We start from the raw sequence: 17,671 nt of genomic DNA, 5'->3' as shown, positions 1-17,671 counted from the left end.
TTGTTAATGATCCCAGGAGGCACACCTGGCCTCAACCAGGGCCAGGGCCTTTTTGGTCCTGGCCCCTACCTAGTGGAATGAGCTCCCAGATGAGCTGTGGGGCTTGTCGGAGCTCTCTGAGTTCCGCAGGGACTGTAAAATGGAGCTCTTCCACCAGCTGTTTGTCTGAGGTCAGTGATGGCCCAGGGGCTAAGATCGGCTCCCCTCTCCCCCAGGGACAGAGGCTAGTACTAGACTGACCCGGATTCCCAGATCGATCCTTCCTATGCCCAATTATCCATCTGCCTGCTTTTTTGGACCATCCAGAGAGCATGTATGGCAAACAGTATTTTAACATTGCATCGCCATTGTTCTTATTGAGTATTGTCATGAGGGCTTTAATGCATTGATTTGTATATGAAATGCTGTAAACCGCTGGAAGCCAGTTCTCCAAGAACAGCAGTTATACAAATTTAATAAATAATAACTCAGAAAAAGAAACAGCTGCCTTCAGTGTAGAGACAATGGAAGCAAGGAACAGATTTCACCTGGTACCTGGATGATAGTATTAAAGGAACCAGGTACATATGGCTGGGCAAGAAGTTCTACAAGGGGGAAGCCATCAGAGAAAGGCATTTGCCCTGATTACTACCTGCCTAACCTCTAAAGCAGGGGTAGTCAAACTGTGGCCCTCCGGATGTCCATGGACCACAATTCCCAGAAGCCCCTGCCAGCGAATGCTGGCAGGGGCTTCTGGGAATTGTAGTCCATGGACATCTGGAGGGCTGCAGTTTGACTACCCCTGCTCTAAAGGCAGGAGCACATGAAGAAAAGTCTATGACTCAGATCTTAATGACTGCCTAGTCTTCTATAGAAGTAAGCAATCCTTAAGAAGTGCCCCAGACTGTTCCAGGAGGTCAAAGTCAACACTTTGAATTTTACTTAATAACAAACTCAAAGCCAGGTGAACTACTTCTTGCCTTCCATCAACTATTATTCAAGCAGGCTGGATACCTTTTTTTTAAATCCCTCAAGCTCTGTTTATCTGCCGTTAATTTGCAATCATTAAAAATACGTTTAAAACAAAAGCTTCCCAAAGGTATCCTTCATTGTCTGGAGAACTGGGCTAGTGATGCAACACTGGCCTTGCAGAATTGATCAAGAAGCTTAGAAAATTGTATTCACCAGGAATACAATTTGTTTAAGAAGCAGTTCAGTCGCAGAATGCAAACCACAGCATCAAAGATGGTTCCAGTGTAGGATGGCACTGTAAATTACAGTGTAGGGATGCCAATCCCCAGGTGGGACCTGGGCATCTTCTGCAATTAGAACTCATCTGCAAGCTAAAGAGATCAATTCCCTTGGAGAAACTGGCTGTTTTGGAGGGTGGACTCCATAGCATTATTCTCCACTGAGGTCCCTCCCCACCCCAAATTCTGCCCACTCCTGGCTCCACCCCCAAAGGCTCCAGGTATTTCCCAACTCAAACCTGGAAACCTTAATCTAGTGTTTTGTTGTTGTTGTTTTGCAATATTCATACAAGGCTCTCTTCAGTGTCCTGCTGATTAATTGGTTGTAGAGTGTAAATAGCTTTAAATCAAGCCACTGCAGGGGACTTCTAGCAGTGAAAAAGTTATATGCTAGTGCCTTCCCCACCAAGGAGTTAACAGCAAACCTGGATAACAAAGGGACCAATTTATTCCTAATTATAGCTCATTTCTTTCATTTGTGACTTCCTCACACACATAAGTATGCCATGATTTCAAAATTTTCTATTATCTAGAATACGCTTTGATTAGGGGGCAATTCCTGAACTGTTCCACAATGAGGAAAAAACAGGTGGGGGGGGGTGTTTGCAGAGGCAATTAGACCTCAATTTGTAGCCAAATGAATCAATCCTAGGGAAGATGGATAGCGTACAGGCCTGAATACATTTTCAGAGTGTCATGAAATAGTAGAAAGTCTGCAAACACAACCCATGGGGTAGATTCAGGTGGGTAGCTATGTTGATCTGAAGTGGCAGAACAAAATGTGAGTCCTAAGGCATCTTTCATAAAATTGTGTTGGTCTTAAAGGTGCTTTAGGGCTCACATTTTGTTCTACAACCCATGGGCGACAGTCAGGCCTATCTAAATATTATTCCAGACCTAGCAGCAAGAGGCAAACAGCCTAACTCATGTGCCTCAGGTTTTGCACACTCCTAGGCCAACCCTTAAACTGCATGGTGGGAAACAAACAGAAGGGAGAAGTAGACCTCACTGTCTCCTTATGAACGGAAAAGCCTGGCTTAGATGAAGTTAGCAGATGCAACTTTAAGCAACAAGGAGTAAAAAAAAAAATCATTCCCTGTACCTGCCAGCCTGTTTCTTTGTCTGCTCCCTGGCCTCCTATTCTTTGCGCATACCTCTCAAAAGTAATCTACCGACTTGCAGAACTGAGTGCATTGTTTGATGCCAATAGGGGCCTAGTCCTTGAACTTCTTAGCTTTTAATATAACATCGGCCTTCATCATGCCACTCTCCCCTGCAACATCAGTGCAGAGTCTGCCTCCCAGCTAACTCACCTTGGCTGGTGATTCCTCTGTTCCTTCTCCCCCAGTTCTCCCTCCTTCTCCCCATTCTCCTTTTCCACCGACTCATAAGTGGACAGTGCCTTATGCCGCATCTTGTGTCGTCGGTGAGGTTCTTCGCAGCCCTCTCCTTTTGAGCCCGGATCTCCTTCCCGATTCCCAGGCCTGGCTCCTCCTCGGTGTCGTGATCGGCGCTCAGTCTTGGTGCCATTGACTGTACCATTGCCTTCCTTGGCTTGCCGCTCTGCTGAATGCCGGTGAGCGCGGTGGCGCCGGTGCTCCCTCTCTGCTCCTTCTTCCACTGACCCCCGGCGGTGGTGCCGTCGGCCTCCATCCTGGGCTCTGTTGCGCTCACTTTTCCCTTCTTTGGCACCACCCTCGCCTTCTTTGCTCCGGCTCCTGTGAGGTCTGTGGCGCTCCTCCTTGTTATTTGTGCCGGACTCCCCGTTCTCGTCCTTTGGCACGTTGCTCTTCTCTTGTTCTCCAGCCTTGTCTTTGTCTCTGTGCCTGTGGTGCTTTCGGGGACATTCAGTGCCCTCACCTGGAACAGTCTTTGCCTGCTCTGCTGATTCCTGAACGTCACCGGGGCTTAACTTACTGCCATTGCTATTGTGGCCTTCGCTGCTCCTTGGCTCCACCACCAGGGGACGGTCCAAATGAGTTTTCATGTCTGGGCGAATGTGGAGGGTGGTGGCGTAGCGCACCCTGTCCTCCGGATCCAGTTCATTATATAGTGCTTCACAGCTGGTCCGGAAATTGTGCATGCGGATCTGGCTGGTTCTCTGCTCCCACACAGATTTCGATTTGGCGGCATTCTGCTGTTTGCTACAGAAGAGAGGGCAGAACAGGGGAATGGGAAGTAGGGGGGAAGAAGGGGAGCAGAGGACAGAGATGGTTACCATTGAATCAAGATGAGATGACAACAGCTCTCAGAACGGCAAAATCTAATCAAAACAGAAACAGGAACAATGATGGGGTGGGCCAGTTGAATACACACGAGGAAGCGAAGCCAGTGGGAAAACCGCAAATATTAATTTGCCCTCTGTGTTCTCCATCCTGGTGCTGTGAGTTTAGTTGGAGTTGAAAAATTGGTTCATTTATGAACCAGCCTTGTGAGCCAAACTCCACAATAAAAGGCCCCACACCTTTATTTTTAAAAAGCCACAGCATTCCACTGCTTCTTCCAAACAACCCAAGAATTGTATTTCGCTCTCTGTATCGTCCCCATGATGCTATCTTGTCTTGAGGAAAAGCCCAGGAGAATATAAACTGGGCTTAAGCAAGAGATATTTTACAAAACAATTTGCATCAACATGCTAAATTAAAATCTCCATGGCCAAGAACCAGCTCCCTGACAGCTCAGTCGTGATGGACATATGCTACCACAGATGAACAGGAAGAAGTCATGGGTAGCAGCAGGGCATTGCCCCCATGACCCAAAGGCTTTTGACAAATTGTGAGAGGCCCATAACTGAGATGTGTTGAGGGTTCTAATAACCATTTTGTTCAAATTCAGCTGCATTTATTGGAATGTGACGTTTTGTACTTTTTTTCAGCAGTCAAATGAAATATGCTCTCTTCAACGGAAAATGGAAGGCAAAATAAAATAACTAGTACATCTTTAGGACCTCAAGCCAAAACACTTCTGATTTGCTATGAAATTTTCTTTGAAAAAAATCAGGGAAGGTGATTTTAGAATGTTTTACAAGTTCATGTGCGGGAGTCAGAAATCAGAATGACTTACAGGTGCTAAAATGCAAGCTAAATGCCCTTGCAAGAGCGACCAGTTATCTTTTTAATCTGCAAGTTCTGTGACAGCTAACGTTCTGGGCAGACAGAAAATCTCCCAACAGAGCCAAATGCTTTAATCTGTATGCCCCTGTAAGCTGAGTGCCAAAGTGCATGGTCTGCATCCAGAAAATCCTGGCTTTTATCCAAACCATCTCATGTTGGTACTATTAGATCCATGACTACCACAGAGGTTAACTGCTCCTCTGTGAAATGTAGCACCTTTAGTTTATTCCAGGAGGAGGCCTTCAGAGGCCTTCCCGGGCCACAGGTATTCATGTTCTGATCACATCCATGGATAGATTACAATAATGCATTCTATGCTGGGTTGCCTCTGCCATATTGTTGCATCATATAAATTACAGGGAGCTCATTTTTGCCAGTTGCAAAGGAACTCCATTGGCTGTTTACCATTTCACTTGAGGGCACAATTCCACTTTACTTTTAAAGTCTAATATTAAGGGTACTTGAAATACTGCCTGAGCTAAAGTTATCTATGGAAGTCCTGCCCATCAGGGTCCATCTTTTGAAGGAAGGCAGGTAGCGATGCAGTGGCATATCATCGGTGGAACTCCCTCTGTTGGCTAATGCCAAGGGCCTTAATTTTACAGAGTCTGGTGAACAAATTTCCCCTTTCCCAGGCTTTTCGCTACTTGTTAAGAATCTCCCTCTGGATGATTAAGGGGTGCCATCTGCAACACAGTTCCTCCCCATTGACTTCAATGTAATTCTGCTTAGGATGGCACGGTAAATTTGCCTTCTATGTGGGCGATAAATGTTTTATTGCTGTTCCTTTCTGCTATCAATATTTTAACACTATTGCTCATCGGATTTTTTTTGTTTTCTTTTACTGTTGGCCTTGTTAATTGTGATAGATTGTTGTGTTTCGTTGCTTAATTGTGCTGGAAGTAGCCCCAGCAGCAGGCCTAGCTGTTTGTGTGGGAGTGGGTGGAGGATGTAATAAATATTTAAGAGGAATAGTTAAATGACATTCAGGTAGCAGGGCAGTTAGAGAGATTCTGCCTGACACCTAGGAGAGCCGTTAACACTCAGGGTCTGCAACACTGGGTTAGAAGGACAACTGGTGTAAGACAGCTTTTTGTGTCCACATAAGCCAAAGCCTTGCAAAGGAATAATAATCCAAATGGGCTAGTCTACAGATGTTGCAGAATGATGCTGCAGAATGGACTGTACCACTTCAGACTGCAGGTAAGAGATTACAGGACATTCCTCTGGATTGATCATCTGCCATTAAGTGAAAGCAAATCACAGAATGTGAAGAGTTAGGTTAGAATCTTTTGCCCTGATCTGCTAACCATTTTTAGTTTGGGGAGTTTTTTTACATACAGATGCATAAAAATATGATTTTTCCCACCTGCAGTCTGAACTGGAGCAGCCCACTCTACCATCTCCGAATTCTACCATCTCATTCTGCTGCGGTTGTAGACCAGGGCTGTCTCAGGAGAGAGGAAAAGACAAAACAGGAAGAAAATGCCCTTGGCATATTGTTTGGGTTGGTGTGTATTTGTGTGTGTGTGTGTGCGAGAGAGAGCAAGACAGTAAAAGCAGGTTACTCATGTGAGCAATTGATGTATTCTGGCAATGTATACACTAGCCTTAATTCAGATCAAAGGAAATTTTCCTCCTGACTTCAGCAAAGTCTCTGGTGTATAAGATGACTTTTACCTACTCTTGTGACATATCAGGTGGCAGCAATCAAACAGACCCCGAATACACAAGCTTCAGAATGCTGCATCCATAGATGAAGAAGAGCAAGAGTAAATTTCATTTCATAATGAATGAATCAATTGCAAACTTCAGGAAGTGCCACAAACATTGTCATCTGGGACTCCTGCAACAGTTCCCCATTGCACGAAGCTCCCTGGCAGTCTGTGGGGAAAACCTGGACCCAAAGGCCACTTTTTAATCACCCCCTTCCTGGTTTTGTCAGTTTTTAATCTCCTCGAAAAGTCTCATCATTCCCATAAGAAAAATATCATTTCCCCAATCGAATTAAAAAACTTGAGACAGTTCACACTTTAACATGTCATCGCTTTCTGGGGTGCTGCATGTAATGCCCAGGCATGCCTGACACCAACATTGGCAAATCTCTACTGTTAAAAAGTCTACTATGCAGCCTGGGCACCTCGGAAGGGATCAGATGGTTCAATAAAACACAGTTCTGGCTTCTGGCCCTCTGGCTGAAGTACAGAATGGCATTCAGGGTTTCTGCAGGTGGACACACACATGTCATGAACAAGGAACAAAAAAACACAACTAACAACAATGCAATGTGCGAGGCTCACCTTTGTCTCAGTCCACATGACCCCAAAAGGGATGCCTCCTCCTCCATTGGCCCTGTCCCTGTCTAGGACTTTCTATTGCTCTTGGGACCTCATTTTGAGAGGAGAGGGTGTTTATTGCCCCTCAGCTCCACCTGTTCTGCTTTCTTGTTTCGCTGCCTTCACAGAGTTTGTAGAGGAGTCCTCAGACCTCTCTTGTTGTGGTTTGAACATCCCTATACTGGCACTGCAAACTTCTCCCAGCTCCTCAGCCTCTAGGAATGTTTTTGTCCCAGCCTGTGCTGATGGGCATCTTTCCCCAGCAGCTTCCATGGCCTTGGCCAGGCCTTGCCACTCTTCAGCTCACAATGACTCTTGCCCTACTGGCATTCCCAGACAGGATGTAATCAGTGTTGGTCTGCTTCTCACTCTTTGGGCAATATTGACCAAGAAGGCAAGTTCCCAAATTAAAGATAAATCTAACAAGCCTTTACCCACAGTTTTACAATCTAACAAACTTATCCTCTTCTGAAATACTCCCAGATTAACTTCCATGGTTTCAAGTTCCACACACATCACGGGGAAGCACCTTGAAGACTAAATGATTTATTTTGGCCAAACCTTTTAGGGACTAGAAACGACAGAAGCTTCAGCCACAATAAATGCATTTATATTTCAGGTGTCACAAGTCCCTTTGTGGGCTCTGCGGCAACAGATTTGTACGGCTGCTCTCTGGAATATACTGTGTGAAAAGCTCATACTCCGCTGACAGCACCTTACTTGTGGTTTTAATTGGTTTTCAAATATATTAAGAGTACACATTCTGCTCCTTAAAAGGCAACTAGCTCCAAGGTGCAAAGTGGCCCTCTTGTGTTTGAATTCTGGAGCACTATAAATGAAACCTGGTTTCTCTTAAGAGTGCTTACAGGAACTTAGATCAATCATGCAGGGAGTAACAAGCCCATTTTACATTCTTTGCATCCTCCATTAGAACTGTAAGGCAATAGTATGATAATATTTTACAGGACCTGCAAATACCTCAGCTACATTGCAGGAAAGGCTACTGCCGTTGCACTATGTACTTTTTTCTTCTGTTTCCTATGCCACTGGCTACAGGGGAAGTGTGAAATCCTAAGTATGTTATGCCGGCATTCACTCTGGCATAGTGTAGCATCAGACCAGAGAATCAGCCTCTAGGAAGTGTTTTGATCATTTAGGGAAACTGCGAAGGGTTATTGGCATTTGCTATTGTCTCAACACCTATCTAGTTCAGACCTGCATATTATGCTGGAGTAATAAGGAACATATAAACTATGGGAATAAGAAAGCCTTCAGACACTTGAGGCCTGCAGTTCTACCCATTCTGTTGATGGACGTCATTCAAAAAGAATGTCCAGCCAGTCCACTTTCGACCTCATATCTTTAAAAGTGACCACTGTTGAACCATTTGGTGAATAAACATTCTCTCATAAAACCCAGTTCTTTTGTTCAAATCGTACCCCTCCAGTGCCCCTGCTTTGCAACCTCAACAGAAGACTCAGCAAGGACCACACAGTAACTACTTTTGACAACTGGGGCTGTGGCCAAAATACCACAAGATACTTTGCAGGATCACACAGCCATAGCATCTTTCAGCAGAGATAAAGCAACCACATGGTCATTTGTAAAGCTAAGTGGGTGGCAGATGGTTAGGGCCCTGTGCATAGCAAATGAGGAATCAGGGCTGAAGGGGTCGGTTTGAATTCCAGTCCTGCAGGTTCTGGGTGCCCAGGCTTTAAACTTGAGACCCTTAGAACTGTCTTACATGACCAGGTGCTGGACTCTTTCGGAACATAGGACACAAATTACAATGCTCCCAGCTTGTAGGAAACCAGCATGGCTAGGCTAGAGCTCTTCTTCTTGTCACACAACTTTCCCTTTTTAAAGGCAGAAAATTTAGCCTAGCAGTCCAAAGTCAACTAGGAAAATGACTTTAGCAAGAGGGTGTTCATGATGCTTAACCTTGCCCCCTCAAAGTTGCAGGCACAACCTGCAAGGCATTTAACTGGACCGCTCTCTTTTCAGCATGTTCCACAGCCAACCTCTATAATAAGAGCTCCACCTGCACATGACCAAGGTCAAGAAGTATCTCGGACTCCCCTTGGCTTCCCCTACCAGCTGGGTATCCCCAAGTACATACTGACTCCCAACCAGAGAGCAACATGTACCAGCAGTTACTTCATTAGACCAGGGGTAGCCAACCTGTGGTCCTCCAGGTGTCCATGGACTACAATTCCCATGAGCCCCTACCAGCCAACGTTGGCAGGGACTCATGGGAATTGTAGTCCATGGACATCTGGAGGACCACAGGTTGACTACCCCTGCATTAGACGTTCCATAGAAACAACCCACCACTGAGTCTCCCACATTTGAAAATACAACAGAGCTTGCTGAGTGAAAAGAAGGCAATCCCTTCAAGTCCTACTTCAATTTGGAGAGGGAATAGAAGGTTGTTTCAGGCTGGTCTTTGTCTAGCCATAGACAATGCTGGCTTAAAAGAGAATCCCTGGGCTGATTCAACAGTAGCCAGTGTCAAAGCTTGCTGTGGACTGTAATGATTCCTGAGGCAGCCTCACTGTCGAACTCTTTGGGGGTGGGAAAACCAAATCCAGAAGTTCAACTGGTGAGGTGGGGGACAAAGGGAAAGAAAACCATCTGACCAGACCACTTGAGATCAAGTGAAGCCACAAAACAAGAGCACAAGGGGCAAGAGGGAGATAAAGGAAAATGCACAAAGTGCATGCAAGCGCATGAAGGGGGGGGGAAGAGAAGAAATGGAACAACTAAAGGTCACACAACTGAGTTGCTTTAAGAGCAACTCGCAAGCATTACGGGGTAATGCTGTCTACTTTCTACTCCAGCAAGATTTCCACAATAAAGTGAATGATTTGAGCAACACTATGTAAGGGGGAGGGGAGGGGAGAATTTAACCGTGTATGTATGTCAATCATCAATCTATGTACTGAATATTGTATACAGAGGGCAACTCACGGTGAATTTACGCTGGAGACTGACGAGCTGCGAGATACTGTACCTCGAGTTTGCTTTACAAAACTGTACATGCAAGAAACAAAAGAACAAAACACAAAAAGTGAGAAGAAAACAGCCCCCCGGGAGGATAAAGAAAGCTAAGAGGCATCCAGAGGAGGCTCGGACAGGCTCTGGGTCCCATCCGGTGGAGGCTGGAACGTGCATCTCAAATGGAGCCCAGGCAAGCTTCAGGAAAGGTGGCAGCCACAGAGCCATCATCTGCCAGTTGAAAGGGAGAATATCAAACCAAGGCAAAACACCAAAACTACACAAAAGTAGACCCCAAACCACAAAGCTATCAAACGACTATGCTTTTACAGTTATGCCGCTCCATAAGGATATTGTCACCATGTATCTTTGAAAGTGGAATTACAGTAGAAAGTTCTAATGAAGGTACTGATATATTCTGTAATAGCTCCACAATATAGGATAAGGTTGCTGCTCTGTCGTGAAATTAGAAATGAAGGGACCAGCAGAGACTACAAGAAATAACTTTTCCAAACCACTTCCTCTGAAGCAGGCTACAATATACATGGAAAAGCAATTTTGACAGGTACCAGCCCAAGTTTTTCCTAAGATGTTTCAAAACAAACCATCCTACACCTTCCTCAGATAGATAACTATTACAGCCTCTTTGGTTAATGATAGTAAATGACTCAGTTGTCATAGCTGTGGTAAATGATTTGTAGGCTTCTTTCTGCTGTTTTGGTCAACTGAAGTGAGATTGCTGATTTCTTCTGCTAAAGCACAGCAAAATTGTCCCTAAAGCAGAGGGAAGGCTGGGACTTTTCCTTCCACAAGTCGGTCTCTGAGTGACTGGAGAGAGAGATGCTCATAGTTTCAAATACTAACTCTCAGTCGGCAGGAAGAACAGCTGACATCATCTTTTAATCTTCTGGCTTTGAAGTAAAATGAGCAGACTGGTTTGAAGAAGGATGAATAGCAGCCCAGGTTGTCTAACTACTTGGCCCAAGAAACTTACCTGCTGCCCATTTTGGGATGACTCCTTTTTCATCAGCAGCTGCTGAGATGAGAACATACACAAAGTAAAATGGCCTGTGGAGAAGCCTAGTTCATCACAGTCTTTCTGATTATGTTGGTTATCCACCAAACTGAATGTTACTTTTTCCTTATTTTTGGTATCAGTGCCATGATTAGTGGCTAAACATACCAGGACTTCCAGAATTACAGTCAAATGTTAGTTGTTAATTTATCTTCCTGAACTTTACAAACAATATTGGACACAGAATTGTCCAGTTTTGGCTAGTCTTGGCTAGTTTTGGGTGGTGCTAACAAACCTTAGCCATGATGCTTTTGTTGCTGTAACCTAAAGCACCCCTCTCTTATTTCTTTTTTGCTATGGAGCGGTGACAGTCAATTTCCAAAGCCTAGGGAGCCATGCACTATGACTAATCTGCTCCTCCTTTGCCACATCATCATTTCCAGGCCTGGAGTACAGAAAACATGACATGAGACATGTCTCATCTTTTACCCTCTACTAAAGCTGGTTAGATGTGTCTGCATCACCTTCCATCTATTCTGAACTTGGCAGCATGTAGTGTGGAGTACAGGATGGTGTGAGGGCTGGAGAGGAAACTGAGTCACATCCACTTTTAAACATTCCCTTTCCATATGCTGAACCTGCTGAAGTGCCATAGGCCACACAAAAATCACACTGCAGACGATGCAAAGGCCATCAATGAGACCAGTTTACTATGCTCTCATCTATAGACCTGAAACCCTTCTGAGTAATATGACTGTGATTGCTTGTCCTCTATCAGAACTGCATGCAAAACAGTAGCTATTTCTGTAATATTATCTAAAGCATCTCATGGGTTTGTGTATGATGGTGGAAGCCATTTTTAAATTTTAGACCTGCTTGATCAACTTCAAATGCTAAAAAGCATGTAGCTTAAATAACCAGCCAGAAATGTTATTATAGACTGAAGGTGATAACATTTGGACCCCTTAAATATGTCTGAATTTCACAACCTATACATTGTATGTCAGTTTTGGGCTATGAAAAATTATAGAAGGAAACTCAATTATCAGCTATCGTCTAATGGTGGCCTATTACCTTTTCTAAGGCTTCCAAGGCTACAGTTTTTTTTCCCTATTACCAGATTGGCCAACTGGAAAATATATTTATCTTTAGTTAGATGCCATCAATTTGAACTTTAATTTCTTAATTACAGTCTTAACTGGTAACTAACAACAGAACAAATCTGAAATCTAATCTCTGCATAATGACTCAAATGCAATTTGCTTCTGAGTCTTACTAAATGAAACACATTTTATCTTATTGTATTGTCTATTTTATAAGTTTTAGTTAACTTTGTTTTTTTAACTACTTTCGGGAAACTTATCTGGAAATATGGTTTGAACCTAGTAGAGGGGAAGGAGTCCTTTGTCCCAGTGGTCTAATTCCATATCTATAAAGATGGGAGGGAGTGGCTCTGAATTACCAAATTACTGGTTTTATGTTGTACTGGTTTTCATTATTGTGAGCCACGGTGAGTGGCTGTGCCAGGAGTGGTGGGATAAAAGTCTAAAGAATAAATGTTTAAAAATAAAACAAAGGATCTTGGGCTACAATACTCAAAGCTTCACTGTTCACAACAGTCTCACTGACAGTACTGGGCCTGTACTGGAGCTAGTTTGGTGAAGATTTCAGACCTCATTTTGATGGCTACAAAAGGGCTAGTCTTTGGAATGGTTGTCTGCCATAACATTACATCTTCAGAATGTTAGTCTGCATACCTGAGGGACCATCTCTCACAATATGCCCTCTGGAGAGCACTCCTTCAAGTACCAATCTGTTATCAGTCCCTGGGCCCAAAGATATCCACCTGGCCACAAACTGGGCTAGGGCCTTTTCAGCCCTGGCCCCAGCCTAGTGAAATGAACTATTACAATTCTGCAGGACCTGTAAAACAGCACTCTTCCACCAAGCCCATGATTGAAGTCAAGGTGGATAACACCATATGGGCTTTCTTGCTCTCCTTTCCTCTCTTCTACTCTCCTGGCAAATACTACCAACCCTACAAGCCAGATGGAAGATGGCGCGGGGGGGGGGCAGCTTTGTTGGTTGCTTATAGTTAACTATGAATTTTGTACCGTATTTGCCGGCGTATAAGACGACTGGGCGTATAAGATGACCCCCAACTTTTCCACTCAAAATATAGAGTTTGTTACATTACATTACAGTACTATGGGCCACTATGGGCAGCTATGTCTATCCCAACTGAAGTGCACCTGGCTTATAGGACAACCCCCCCCCCACTAGGAGGCAAGTTTTTTAGGGGGGGAAAGTAGTCTTATATGCCAGCAAATACTGTAATTTTATGCTGTTTTAATTGTTTTGTTGATTGTTTTATCCTATTGATGCGAACCATCCCGAGCCCGTTCATAGAAAATAAATAAATAAATTTTGTGCACCTCTGAAATTTATAGGACTATTTACCATTACAGGATTGGTTTTTAATGGGATACTGTTAAAAAGAGATCACAGTTTGGATGCTAGGTTAAGCTTGCCAATGTATTTACAGTCCAAAATGCACTTCACTAATTAGCTACATACATCTTTGGAATTGTCACATTTGGTTTCCTTCAAGGCCTCTGCCCCTAAATAAGGACATTAAGGAACAATTACTTTCAGATACCCACATTTATAAATGCCTTTTAAATGTCCATTCTATTCCACTGTAGTTCAGACACAAAAGAAAACAGATTTATAGGATCAGCTCACGCACTCATTCAGGCCAAGGACCATCACTCCATGGTAGAAGAACTTACGTACACAGTGTTGCCTACTAGATATATTAGGCATATCCTTGGAGGCTCATTCCACATGGTCCTCATCCCTTAACTAAGGGAGGAGGAAAAAAACACAACTTAAGTCCTTCTGGACTAGGAGCAAGCAACTCATGCCATGTCTTATACAGTGAAAATGAGCCCATAAATCTGCTCCAACACAGAAGGACCATCATTGAGTGAGACTATTTGTTGCCTCGTCCTTAGCAGTGCAAGGATTAGAGATGTTGTTTAGAGCTATTTACCATCAGGAACAAATCAGAGACCCCCCAGTGCCTCCCCAGGAAAGAAGAAAGAACCTTGTGGGTTACAGGGTGGAGCTAAGAAAGTGTTTGCTGATTCATAACTAGATCACAACAAGGTTAAGAACTGACAAAGTTATCTCACACATCTTAGTAGTGGAGCATGTCACATGGACACACAATTAACAAGGAAGAAGGGAAGAGTAATCAAAAGAGAGCCAACATCTGTTACAATGTCTATACGATTCTTTCAGCAAAATATAATATATCTAGATATTTTTCTCTTTGTGGTATGAAGCATCCATCATGTCTGGTAACTGATGCTGAACAGTTCCCCGAATAATTGGAAATGCTGAAAATTTTGTCTTGAAGGAAGAACACTTCTCTCTGTGCAACCAAAAATTTGAACAAAATGGTCTGATGAGCTTCCTTAGTAAAAAAAATAAACTAATAAATGCAAGCAGGTTCGGGTATCTGGTCATTCAGCTTCCATCTCAGGATGTTAATATACATCTGGCAAATTAAAGCAAGTTTTTGTAGTTAGACTGAGCGCCTTCCTTGCATTTGTGTTGACAGACAATTTTGTAGTTCTCTTATCTATTCAAGAGCAAGAAGTCAATTTGCCACACAAATCAATGAGACTTACAATCCTAAACAGAATCCCCACACATACACATACTTAAATCAAGTGGATTAAAAGAGATGTAACCTGGGCCTAGTCTGCACACAATAGATAATGCTCTTTCAATGCACTTTTGTAGTAGATTTTCCTGTTCCGCACAGGAAAATCCAGCTGCCAAAGCACATTGAAAGTGCATTATCCTATGTGTGCAGACTAGGCCTTGGTTTAGGACTACACAGTTCAACAACTGTGCTACACTGAGTGTTTTCCAAATAGAAAATACTCAATGGAGATTGTTCTGCAATAGGAAGGAAACTGAAAGTTGGCATAGTAACTTCACCCCTATCTCGTTTCTTATCTATTTTTAGGCATGGTTGTAGAATTCTCCCCATGGTGAACAGGAGTTTTCCATTATGCATTTTTTACAGAAATTACACAGTATTTAGAATTATAACACATCATCATTTAGAGAATCATAGAATCATAGAGTTGGAAGGGACCTCCAGGGTCATCTATGTACATTATGATAAATCATCTGATAATGATTTATTCAAATACTAGCAGAAAAGCTCATTGTATCCTTGAATGTATCACTTGGAGTGACTGAGTTAAAAGCAGGCCAAGCTAAGAACAAAACTCTGGGATCCCATTAGACAAGCTTACCCTGAAAGGCCATTTTCCTTAAAGGGCCAATTTCCCCCTTCCCTAGAAGTCATATTCTCACCAAAACAAACGCACTAATGAGGATTAATTGTTCCCACATGGCAATCTGTTCTGGTGGACTGCCTCTGGGTTCACCTTGGAATTGGACTCAAAGACATTTACAGAAAACTGCCTAGTGTGCAGTAGGCAGTTGAACACAGCTGGAATAGTTTCAAAACCAAGGAAAAAGTAAGAAATGAGAAAGGAAGGAAAACAGAGTTGCACTTACCTGTAACTGTCATTCATGGTCTTCTTTGCAAGTACACATGAGATTATATGATTCCACAGGCCAACTACACGGAGGAGCTAGTAAGCTTATAATGAAGAAAAACTTCAACTTCTAAGAGTGCTTATTCCACCCACTCCTAGGAGGATTTCCCTGACCAAAAGTCACATGGTATGGGGGGAGCAGTTCTCCTCCCACCACCAGGTACAGGTAAATCTGGAATTCTAAGGCCAACCTACAGCAGGAAAGGAGGGAGGGATGAGTGCCTGCACAGAAGACCACTTGATGAACAACAGTTACAGGTAAGTGTAATCCTGTTTTTATTGTGTCATCCGTGCAGTCTCACATGGGAGAATAGTAAGGGGTCCTATGATCCCAAAGGGAGACCTCATAGCTTCCTATAATAGCAGAATAGTTTGCCACCTTAATGCCTATGAGGCTGCAGGAATGCACCTTTCTGCCTAGGGTGTCTAACCATCTGCTCTCCTTATCTAGAGGGGTTGGTTGCATATCCGCTTTCCCTTTTGTGGGAAGAACTGCTGAAATAATATAATTAGCCCTAGCGTGTTTAACCAAATAAGAACAAGTTTCATCCTGCAGCCTACAGGGTGACTCTACTGCTTGGAAGAAGGGGAGACTGAAGCTGGTGTCACCCAAGCCTTCATTAAAATGTCATTATCCCTCCCAACAGCATCTGAAAAGACAGGCATGATGTTAATGTCTCTGTCCTCCTGAACTAGAGTCAGAGGCTCCAGATCTGACATCAACGTCAATATGGTGTCGAGAAGTATTCAGAGGCGGTTTATACTGGGGAGGGTGGTATATAAATAAATAAATATAATAAATGACCTCAGCATCAACATCAGTAGGTCAGAATCCACTGGGTGATCAAGACCTAGCTTACAGATCTTCCACTGGTTGACCCCACACTTTGGCAGTGAGGATGTTTGGTTGGAACCAAAATAATGTTGTCATTGGACTCTGTTCCTAATGGAAAACGTAGTCTCAATGCCAATGGAGACTTTGGAAGTGGCAGTGTCACTGGTCAGACTGAGGCCGCATGGTGTTGATGGATTTGTTGGCACTGGTGGCTGTCAGTGACCAGGGTTGAACATAGTCTACACATCAGGGCCGATGGGAGCTCAACAACGTTGCTTCCGATGCCACGGCGGGGCAATAGCCTCTGCAACGATGGAGACTCAAGATGCCAGGTAGCTGTCCGGAATCAAGGAGACTGCTAGGAATGGGAATCAGGCCTTAGATTGCTTTTTAGTCTTTCTGGGCAGGGGTTCAGATACCGCCCTGAAATTAGTTCCCTGAGGCCTGCAAGTGGGACCTTGAAGCAGTCTCTGAGGTGGAAGAGCAGGATGGAGAGCCCTTGAGTCCCTCAGACTTAGAGACCTGCATGGCTTTCTTCCAAAGGGCCACTTTGGCAGCTCTCCCATCTTTGATTCTTTGATGGTGTCATACTTCCACGAGCAGGGCATGTGCCAGTTATATGGCCCTCTCTCAAATAAACATTTTAGCCCCCTACTCCTGGCACTTGTCATCAGGGCCCTAATTGGAAACAAAAAGATTTTCAGTCTAAGGAGAAAAAAGGCATAGCCTTTATAGTTATGAAGGAGAAGAAGACTAGTAATAGTAACTAAGAGCTGTCTTTTTTCTCTCACTTTCTCTGTTTTACCTCAGAAGAACTGAGGACAGATACAAAGCTCACCTGAGTATGTCCTCTCCAAGCAGGGGCAAAAAGAGAAGAGTGCTCACACCTCCCACAGCACGTGAATTTTGGGCAGGAAAAGCCACCCTCCTGGAGTGGGGGGTGAGCATTCTTGGGAGATGAAGTTTTTCTTCATTATAAGCTTGCCAGCTCCTCTCCATGGTTGGCCTCTGGAATTGCAGTCCCATGTGTGCCTGCACAGAAGCCACAAAGATGAACGGAGACTTCTCCTATTTGTATATGTAGCTGTTTTCTGGCATTGCTTACCTGCACAGGCACATACATGAACCTGCCTTCTACAGCACTGACCACTGCTTTATAAATCAATTCTACTCTGAAGGGTAGTATCTCTTCAAGGTCTTGGGTAGCATTCTTTCAGATTACCTTCTGCCTGGACATTTTAACAGTAAATGCTAGGGATAGAATTTGGGATTTTGTGCAAGCAAGGCAGATTATCTGCCAGTAGTACATAGCTGCATTCACAGCCTGACTTTGGGGGGAGCTGAGGAGAAAGAGGAGTAATATGGGGAGGCAGGGTAAGAAGAGAACTTTATTACATGTATATAATCCAAGAAATCAGAGGTGTAATGCTCACCTCTGTGTTGAAGGTAAGCAATTTAAGCTCACTTACTGTATGAGTTTGGACAGCACCTCTACGCAAA

The 17,671-nt window shown here is 43.8% G+C and overlaps 1 protein-coding gene across 11 annotated transcripts in view; it reads right to left on the bottom strand.

Annotated features, from left to right (window-relative positions):
- The window catches only part of CACNA1B (calcium voltage-gated channel subunit alpha1 B), a 388,158-nt gene that overhangs the window by 101,282 nt on the left and 269,205 nt on the right, over window positions 1–17,671 (bottom strand). For 7 of the 11 annotated variants that reach the window (XR_013225991.1, XM_077306495.1, XM_077306492.1 and 4 more), the window contains exons 19-21: window positions 9,649–9,711; window positions 5,712–5,789; window positions 2,543–3,373 (exon numbers count right to left, since the gene is read on the bottom strand). Coding sequence is in view for 10 of the 11 variants with exons in the window: in XM_077306495.1 (XP_077162610.1) it covers window positions 2,543–3,373; window positions 5,712–5,789; window positions 9,649–9,711 (972 nt within the window). In the remaining variant the exon portion in view is untranslated. The remainder of the gene's footprint in view (window positions 1–2,542; window positions 3,374–5,711; window positions 5,790–9,648; window positions 9,712–17,671) is intronic. The other 4 variants (XM_077306491.1, XM_077306496.1, XM_077306490.1 and 1 more) reach the window with 3 other exon arrangements.

This window comes from Paroedura picta, chromosome 12 (genome assembly GCF_049243985.1).
Source record: "Paroedura picta isolate Pp20150507F chromosome 12, Ppicta_v3.0, whole genome shotgun sequence".
In the NCBI taxonomy this organism is placed as follows: Eukaryota; Metazoa; Chordata; class Lepidosauria; order Squamata; family Gekkonidae; genus Paroedura; species Paroedura picta.
Note: the sequence above shows the minus strand (reverse complement) of the source record. Positions and strands in the feature narration are given on the sequence as shown.